Genomic DNA, 10,000 nt, shown 5'->3' with positions numbered 1-10,000 from the left:
AGACTGAGGATAGAGGACAGAGGCTGAGGACAGAGGACAGAGGCTGAGGATAGAGGCTGAGGACAGAGGCTGAGGATAGAGGCTGAGGACAGAGGCTGAGGACAGAGGCTGAGGATAGAGGACAGAGGCTGAGGACAGAGGCTGAGGACAGAGGCTGAGGATAGAGGACAGAGACTGAGGATAGAGGACAGAGGCTGAGGACAGAGGACAGAGGCTGAGGATAGAGGCTGAGGACAGAGGGCTGAGGATAGAGGACAGAGGCTGAGGACAGAGGCTGAGGACAGAGGCTGAGGACAGAGGCTGAGGACAGAGGCTGAGGATATAGGATAGAGGACAGAGACTGAGGATAGAGGACAGAGGCTGAGGACAGAGGACAGAGGCTGAGGACAGAGGCTGAGGACAGAGGCTGAGGATAGAGGACAGAGGCTGAGGACAGAGGCTGAGGACAGAGGCTGAGGACAGAGGACAGAGGCTGAGGATAGAGGACAGAGGCTGAGGACAGAGGACAGAGGGCTGAGGACAGAGGACAGAGGGCTGAGGATAGAGGACAGAGGCTGAGGATAGAGGACAGAGGCTGAGGACAGAGGCTGAGGATAGAGGACAGAGGCTGAGGACAGAGGCTGAGGATAGAGGACAGAGGCTGAGGACAGAGGACAGAGGCTGAGGATAGAGGACAGAGGCTGAGGACAGAGGCTGAGGATAGAGGACAGAGGCTGAGGACAGAGGCTGAGGACAGAGGCTGAGGATAGAGGCTGAGGATAGAGGACAGAGGCTGAGGATAGAGGACAGAGGCTGAGGACAGAGGCTGAGGATAGAGGACAGAGGCTGAGGATAGAGGACAGAGGCTGAGGACAGAGGCTGAGGATAGAGGCTGAGGACAGAGGCTGAGGATAGAGGACAGAGGCTGAGGATAGAGGCTGAGGATAGAGGACAGAGGCTGAGGATAGAGGCTGAGGATAGAGGACAGAGGCTGAGGATAGAGGACAGAGGCTGAGGACAGAGGCTGAGGACAGAGGCTGAGGATAGAGGCTGAGGATAGAGGACAGAGGCTGAGGATAGAGGACAGAGGACAGAGGCTGAGGATAGAGGCTGAGGATAGAGGACAGAGGCTGAGGACAGAGGCTGAGGATAGAGGCTGAGGATAGAGGCTGAGGACAGAGGCTGAGGATAGAGGACAGAGGCTGAGGACAGAGGCTGAGGATAGAGGACAGAGGCTGAGGACAGAGGCTGAGGACAGAGGCTGAGGATAGAGGCTGAGGATAGAGGACAGAGGCTGAGGATAGAGGCTGAGGATAGAGGACAGAGGCTGAGGACAGAGGCTGAGGATAGAGGCTGAGGATAGAGGCTGAGGATAGAGGCTGAGGACAGAGGCTGAGGATAGAGGACAGAGGCTGAGGACAGAGGCTGAGGATAGAGGCTGAGGATAGAGGACAGAGGCTGAGGACAGAGGCTGAGGATAGAGGCTGAGGATAGAGGCTGAGGATAGAGGCTGAGGACAGAGGACAGCCCGTGTGTGTCAGTCATCAGTGGATGACTCATCACAGGTAATATCCTCGTGGATCGTAAGAAAATGTTTCCCGCTTTCTCGAACATCCTGTTCTTCAGTCTGTAGAGATTCATGTTTTATATTTTTCTGGCAAGCTCTCAAACACGGTTAGGTTGAGGCATAACAACGACGTTGGTAGGTTTAGCAAAAGATCCTGAAACAAATAGTTAGGTTTAAGAAAAGATCGTGAAACAAATAGTTAGGTTTAAGAAAAGATCGTGAAACAAATAGTTAGGTTTAGCAAAAGATTGTGAGCACCGTTAGCATAGTGAAGACGGTTAGCATAGTGAGGACCGTTAGCATAGCATAGCATAGTCTGCATATGTGTCGACTCTTGCAATGATCGGAGTGTGTGATTGTGTGGTTGCATGACTTGTGTTGCGCGTGTGTGTGTGTGCGTGTGTGTGTGTGCGTGTGTGTATGCGTGTGTGTGTGCGTGTGTGTGTGTGTGTGTGCGTGTGTGTGCGTGTGTGTGTGTGCGTGTGTGTGTGTGTGTGTGTACGTGTGTGTGCGTGTGTGTGTGTGTGCGTGTGTGCGTGTGTGTGTGCGTGTGTGCATGCGTGTGTGTGTGCGTGTGTGCGTGCGTGTGCGTGTGTGTGTGCGTGTGTGCGTGTGTGTGTGTGTGTGTGTGTGTGAGCCTCTGTTCCTATGTGGCCCTCTCCGGTTTCAGTGCAGGATCCTGTGACCAGGTACAGGCTTCAGTTCCCCCTCTCCCCCGATTAGAAGGCTGTAATGAGGCCATTAGATCTGCTAATGACTTGTCGGGTCACTCAACCGAGGGGATCGGCTGGCAGGGAGCGCTCATGCCTTTCGCCTCACTTCTTTAAACTCCCCTTTTTCTCCTGCTTGCTGACCTCCTTTTACGCGACTCGCTCTCTGTCTCTCACCGTTCACCCTCAGCTCCGTCTATCACTTCACCTTCTTCTCTCTCGTCCAGGTCGTCTCATTGGCTCTCCTCTGTATTGGTGCAGAATAAGCACTATACATGTAGTTCTCTCACGTTGTCACTGTGCCGTCTTTATCGGTCTCAATAATTACATTGCTGTTTGACTTCCTCGGTCCATCTCCTCCCACCTCTTCCTCAGTTTCTTTGTATTTTTATTTCTTTCTTTGTCTTTCCGCGTCTCTTCTACTTGTTGGGTCGAGTGATTCATAAACATCTGTGTTAAGCAATCTTTATAACAATATTGACAAAGAGCGACCTCGTATTTCGGTGACATGTACAGAGAGCAGGATCTCAGCTTAGAGGCTGAACTAGTCACATGTCACCTGACGGAGTAACTCCTGAACCTCTGCAGCTCTGTTGAGGACCTCTGAAAGCATCACAGTTAACCTGGTAAACGCTTGCAGGAGGTTGAGGCGTCTCCGAGTCGAGCGTCCCGTCTTCACACAGCACAGGTGTGAAGCGCTTCGACAGACCACCTGTCTAATAGACGGCCGTGGCAGTCATCCACGCCAATGAACGCAGACAATAAGCGTGTGCTGGAAGGTGCAGGTCCAGACCCGTGCTCTCTCAAGTCCACTCCTTACTGTACAAGGGGAACCTGCATCCCAAAAGGATTAGTTCATTTAACAACTTCAATCCAATCAGTGACAGTGTGGTCAACATGAAAAACCCACAAGTGGCTTCATCCAACACACACTGCATGAAAAGAGGATGAAATAACATCGATGGGATGAAGCTTCAGTGGAGTTCATCCGTTAGTACGGTTAGAAATGCACATGCCGTGCCCTTGGATGCATCTCCTGTCCTGTACAACCTTAGCTAGTGTATCAAACTGGTGGTCCCGTTAGCTAGACACCAGCACGTCCCGTTAGCTAGACACCAGCACGTCCCGTTAGCTAGACACCAGCACATCCCGTTAGCTAGACACCAGCACATCCTGTTAGCTAGACACCAGATAGATAGATAGATAGATAGATAGATATATACTTTATTAATCCCCAAGGGGAAATTTGTCGTCACAGTAGCAGCACCAATAAACTAAACACACGAGAATAAAATATAAAATATAAAAAACAGGGATGAAAGATATAGATGTATACAAGTAAAATATAAAATACAAAATGAAGTATATATATGTATATAAAATGAAACATATATGTATATATACACACACACAAACAAATATAATACAATGACTGTGCAAAATATACAAAGTAAAATATAAAATACAAAATGAAGTATATATGTATATATATACAACATATCTGCATACACAATACAATACTAATGACTGCAGTGTAAAATTAAATTAAATATAAAAATATTAAATATAGACAGAGTGTGCAAAATGCAAAGTGTGTGTATGTGTGTAGTGTAAATGAAAATTAAATGTGTGAAGTGCAGATCAACATAGTGGAAATATTAAGTTATTATTGTAGTTATTGCACTATGATCTGGCAAGAGGTGATCTGTTATAGAGCCTCATAGCCGTCGGCAGGTTCTCCTGTATCTGTCCTTGTGGCAGCGGAGCGTGACAAGGACAGCACATCCCGTTAGCTCGACCCCAGCACGTCCCGTTAGCTCGACCCCAGCACATCCCGTTAGCTAGAAACCAGCACATCCCGTTAGCTAGACACCAGCATGTCCCGTTAGCTTGACCCCAGCACATCCCGTTAGCTAGACACCAGCACGTCCCGTTAGCTCGACCCCAGCATGTCCCGTTAGCTAGACACCAGCACATCCCGTTAGCTCGACACCAGCACATCCCGTTAGCTCGACCCCAGCACATCCCGTTAGCTCGACACCAGCACATCCCGTTAGCTCGACCCCAGCACATCCCGTTAGCTCGACCCCAGCATGTCCCGTTAGCTAGACACCAGCACATCCCGTTAGCTCGACCCCAGCACGTCCCGTTAGCTCGACACCAGCACATCCCGTTAGCTCGACATCAGCACATCCCGTTAGCTCGACCCCAGCACGTCCCGTTAGCTCGACCCCAGCATGTCCCGTTAGCTAGACACCAGCACATCCCGTTAGCTCGACCCCAGCACGTCCCGTTAGCTAGACACCAGCACATCCTGTTAGCTCGACCCCAGCACGTCCCGTTAGCTAGACACCAGCACGTCCCGTTAGCTCGACACCAGCACATTCCGTTAGCTCGACCCCAGCACATCACGTTAGCTCGACATCAGCACATCCCGTTAGCTCGACCCCAGCACATCCCGTTAGCTCGACCCCAGCACGTCCCGTTAGCTCGACCCCAGCACGTCCCGTTAGCTCGACCCCAGCACGTCCCGTTAGCTCGACCCCAGCACGTCCCGTTAGCTAGACACCAGCACATCCCGTTAGCTAGACACCAGCACGTCCCGTTAGCTCGACACCAGCACATCCCGTTAGCTCGACCCCAGCATGTCCCGTTAGCTAGACACCAGCACATCCCGTTAGCTAGACACCAGCACGTCCCGTTAGCTAGACACCAGCACGTCCCGTTAGCTCGACACCAGCACATCCTGTTAGCTCGACCCCAGCACGTCCCGTTAGCTAGACACCAGCACATCCCGTTAGCTCGACCCCAGCATGTCCCGTTAGCTAGACACCAGCACATTCCGTTAGCTCGACACCAGCACATCCCGTTAGCTCGACCCCAGCACATCCCGTTAGCTCGACATCAGCACATCCCGTTAGCTCGACCCCAGCACATCCCGTTAGCTCGACCCCAGCACATCCCGTTAGCTCGACCCCAGCACATCCCGTTAGCTCGACCCCAGCACTTCCCGTTAGCTAGACACCAGCACATCACGTTAGCTCGACCCCAGCACGTCCCGTTAGCTCGACCCCAGCACGTCCCGTTAGCTAGACACCAGCACATCCCGTTAGCTCGACCCCAGCACGTCCCGTTAGCTAGACACCAGCACATCCTGTTAGCTCGACATCAGCACATCCCGTTAGCTAGACACCAGCACATCCCGTTAGCTAGACACCAGCACGTCCCGTTAGCTAGACACCAGCACATCCCGTTAGCTCGACACCAGCACATCCCGTTAGCTAGACACCAGCACATCCCGTTAGCTCGACACCAGCACATCCCGTTAGCTAGACACCAGCACGTCCCGTTAGCTAGACACCAGCACATCCCGTTAGCTCGACACCAGCACATCCCGTTAGCTCGACACCAGCACATCCCGTTAGCTCGACATCAGCACATCCCGTTAGCTCGACATCAGCACATCCCGTTAGCTCGACATCAGCACATCCCGTTAGCTAGACACCAGCACATCCCGTTAGCTCGACCCCAGCACGTCCCGTTAGCTCGACCCCAGCACGTCCCGTTAGCTAGACACCAGCACATCCCGTTAGCTCGACATCAGCACATCCCGTTAGCTAGACACCAGCACATCCCGTTAGCTCGACATCAGCACATCCCGTTAGTTCGACATCAGCACATCCCGTTAGCTCGACATCAGCACATCCCGTTAGCTAGACACCAGCACATCCCGTTAGCTCGACCCCAGCACATCCCGTTAGCTCGACCCCAGCACGTCCCGTTAACTAGACACCAGCACATCCCGTTAGCTCGACACCAGCACATCCCGTTAGCTCGACCCCAGCATGTCCCGTTAGCTAGACACCAGCACATCCCGTTAGCTAGACACCAGCACATCCCGTTAGCTAGACACCAGCACATCCCGTTAGCTAGACACCAGCACATCCCGTTAGCTCGACCCCAGCACGTCCCGTTAGCTAGACACCAGCACAACCCGTTAGCTAGACACCAGCACGTCCCGTTAGTTCGACCCCAGCATGTCCCGTTAGCTAGACACCAGCACATCCCGTTAGCTAGACACCAGCACATCCCGTTAGCTCGACCCCAGCATGTCCCGTTAGCTAGACACCAGCACATCCCGTTAGCTAGACACCAGCACATCCTGTTAGCTCGACCCCAGCACGTCCCGTTAGCTAGACACCAGCACAACCCGTTAGCTAGACACCAGCACGTCCCGTTAGCTCGACCCCAGCATGTCCCGTTAGCTAGACACCAGCACATCCCGTTAGCTCGACCCCAGCCCTCTCTTTTTCTTTTTGCTTTTCTTTGTTTGTTAAAGCTGAGCATCAGGGAGTTCCTCTGTGAGGACGGCCACCTCCAGGCTGGGTTTGGGAAGCCAGAAGCTCGACTCAGAGGTTCTGTGGAGGCCTTCCGGTCTTTATTTCACACCAAGACAAGACAGTCATTGTGGTCCCAGCAGCTTCATAGAGCTCCTCATGAGGCCCTCAACACCACCGTAGGACAGGTAACTCCGCCCCTCCCCTGGCAACACATGGACCCCAAAGACTACACGGACATAGGTTCTCACCCCGGATGTCGATCACCTGCATGATGTCTATCGGTGCCACGTCACCATCGACCCGTCTGAGCGCCTCCTTCCTTACAGCCGTGTTCTGATGGATTCATTACAGTCACCAAGACCACTTCTGAACATTTACAATGTTTTTTAATGACTATAATCAAAATGATGGCACGGCATCGCCCACATAAATGTATTGTACATAAAAGTCTCTCACGGAGTCAATGAAACTAAATGGACGTCAGCGCTGCTCTTTCCCTCCACGGGATCGTCACCCAGCCGGCTGACCTACTTTTCATCGTGTTTTCCTCCTGACAAAAACGACTTCAGTTGGTAATTCTTATGTCAACTTTTATGAAAGGAAAATATAATTAAGTCAATGAAGCATTAAACTGAAGGCAACGCAGTATTGATTGTGGCTTCTAGCATCGGCCTCATAAGTCTGAGGTTTCTAAAATATTGACTTTTTTAGTGCGAAACCACCACAAAGCACATTCAGGGTATCCGAGAGCATCCGTCCTTCTGTTTGGTTTAAGATAAAGCTAATTATTTTGCATCTTGTGTGGTTGCAATTGGCATACGGCTTGCATCAACAGGAAGTCAAGAGCATGTGACCAAGCTCAACAACGACGGCGTTGAACTGCAATATCTGAGGCAAATGTACATGCCTGTTGGATGCATCTCCTTTGGTTATCACACTAGCGGTAGCTGCTATGGTTGCAGAACACGTCAGTTTGGGAACATTTGTCAGGAGCATTTTCTTGCTCTTTGATGTCCATCAGAACACCAGATCGGTGGTGACCATCGGCGTCAGCAGCCATCACCAGTCGCCTCGTCCTGATGAGCCTCGCTGCCCTGCTTCATCGTCAGAGCCGTTAGCTCAATCCCAGAGCGTCCTGTTAGCTCAACCCCAGCACGTCCCGTTAGCTAGAGCCCAGCACGTCCCGTTAGCTCAACCCCAGCACATCCCGTTAGCTAGAGCCCAGCGCGTCCCGTGGCGTCCCAATGCCACGTGGCCTTTAGCGAGAGAGAGCTCTTCTGTGTGTTCTTCTTGTGCAGAGACACGAGTCCCTCCTCTCTCCCCATGTGACATCCTTTGAGGCAAATGTCAGCTAATTAAGGGTTACATGGTGGACCTTTCTCACCGCCACCCGGCCCACGCAGGTCAGCGGCCTTTGAGATGCTAAATGCTGCTGGGCTCCGACAGGGCAGTGGACTTAATGAGAGGAGACGCTTGATGTCTCACAGTGAGGCGCTGCAGTCTGTCACCTGTTGAACACATGCAGGTGCTCTGGAAGCTCCCAACTATTTCACATTGTGTTCCCTTAAAACCACATTGTGTATTATTTGGTTCCAATAAACATGAAATAGCCTCAAATCCACATTAATAGAGCTCTAAGTAGCACATCGACCTCCCAAAGCCTGGAACAGAGGAAACAGGCTCTTCTCAGGTCCGGATGCTGAGGGGAAGACGTCGTCGTCGGGGCGTGGCGATCCTCACGAGGAGCGCCGTGTCTGACCGTCAGGCTCGTGTGAGAAGGACGCTGAATAATGAATGTCTCCAGTCCAAAGCATCTTCAGAGAGAACATACTGAGCCTCTTCTGGTCTCAGCTTCACACGTCAGGAACCAGAGCGCTCAGCTGGAAAACAACTCACGCATCATGGGAGTCTGTTTCTGTGTGTGGACGGTGGGGGGGGGATGTCTGTTGGCAGATATTATTGGGATTTAGTCGAGTGGCATAGACAATGAGATGAAAGTAAGAGAAAGTGTCCTGGACGGATACAGATCAGTGAAAATGATCAGAAAGATATGAATAACTTCACTTTGAATCCAGAATGGATGTCCAGGAGGGACGTGGATGGGATCTGAGCGTCATCGAGGACGAGGGTAAGAAAACTCTTCATGGTGTCTTTATGACCAGTTGGGACCAAAGGACTCCTCTCTGTGAAGGAACTATATGGTTCCAGTGGAGAATGTTTCAGAAGCCACATTACTGTGAGGAGGAGAGCATCCATCAACATGTCAATAACAACAACAACAGAGACACGAGAGGCTGCACGTCTCTCACAGAGCAGTGGAGGTACAACTCGGTTAAAGGACGGATAAAAAACACTCCGATAAGTTTGTGTGTTGAGAAAGTCACATGATTGTCCTTCCTCTGAACACAAAGCTGCAGGAGCAGACGGCCGGCCGGAGGGGGAGGAGTCAGGGAGACGGCTCCGTTCACACCGACGGACCCGAGACCATCCAGATGCAAGTTCTGGACAACAACATGTTTTCTTTTCTTTTCCTAAACCGCATGTGAGGTTCCCACCGATGTGCCTCGGCGTCCTGACGGCTCCAGTCTGTGTGAAGCACACAGTGAAGACCTCCTGGAGGCCGTCGGGCCTCATGTGGCCTCCAAGAGGAAAACAGAGGAGTAGGAAAAGCAAAGCAGCCTTCAGCCTCACCTGGCCCTCTCCTCCGGCGGCTCCTCCCACAGCTTCACCTGCTCTCCGTCGTTCTCCCCTCTCTTGCGTGTCGCTCTGCTCCCTGGTGGAGTGACTCTGTGTAGACGAGGAGCTCCGGGCCGCACTGTGACACAGGAAGGGCTCCGGCTCGTGTGGACGAGCGAGAGGAAGAAGTGGGTACCTGATGAGCAAAGTGACCTCGCTGGAGGACAAAGAGGAGAGCGCCACCTACAGAAACTCAAGCGTCACCAGAGCACCTCCCACGCCGTGGCCGTGGGAAGAATCTCGACGATCTCGACTTCAAAGCTCATTTTAAGAATGTGGCCGACGGCCGCGTGACAGATGAGAGGGGAGGAGGCGTCATCTCACTCCAGCTGCTGGGAGATGAACCCTCCGACTGGGTCACCTGACTGATCATGACCTCACCTTGAGGCGAGGGTCAACTCAGACTCAGCGGGTTCCTCGCCTCGTCTCCAGGGTCAGAGTTGCTTCTGAAAGATGTTTTTTCACACTCAGACACGGCATTGCAAATCAGCCTCACACTAAATACTGTGAATGTGGTTTGGGTCTTGAGAACTCGTTGGTTAGACTTCCTGGTTTAGGCTTGATGCACATCCCTATCAGCTCAAACACAACTAAAGACGTAATCACAGTTGAATCGTGACTGGAGGTCTTTAGGAAGCATTCAGGAGTCAAATCTAATGTCCACAGGA

General features: G+C 52.0%; 1 protein-coding gene across 1 annotated transcript in view; it reads left to right on the top strand.

The window, feature by feature from the left end:
• The window catches only part of stk32a (serine/threonine kinase 32A), a 32,251-nt gene extending 25,582 nt beyond the window's left edge, over window positions 1-6,669 (top strand). The window contains exon 6 of the mRNA XM_056443424.1: window positions 6,596-6,669. Within this exon, the coding sequence (XP_056299399.1) occupies window positions 6,596-6,599 (4 nt within the window). The 3' untranslated portion in view covers window positions 6,600-6,669. The remainder of the gene's footprint in view (window positions 1-6,595) is intronic.
• The last annotated feature ends 3,331 nt before the right edge of the window (window positions 6,670-10,000 follow it).

This window comes from Pseudoliparis swirei, chromosome 3 (genome assembly GCF_029220125.1).
Source record: "Pseudoliparis swirei isolate HS2019 ecotype Mariana Trench chromosome 3, NWPU_hadal_v1, whole genome shotgun sequence".
NCBI lineage: Eukaryota > Metazoa > Chordata > Actinopteri > Perciformes > Liparidae > Pseudoliparis > Pseudoliparis swirei.
This window is presented reverse-complemented; position numbering and strand designations above follow the sequence as displayed.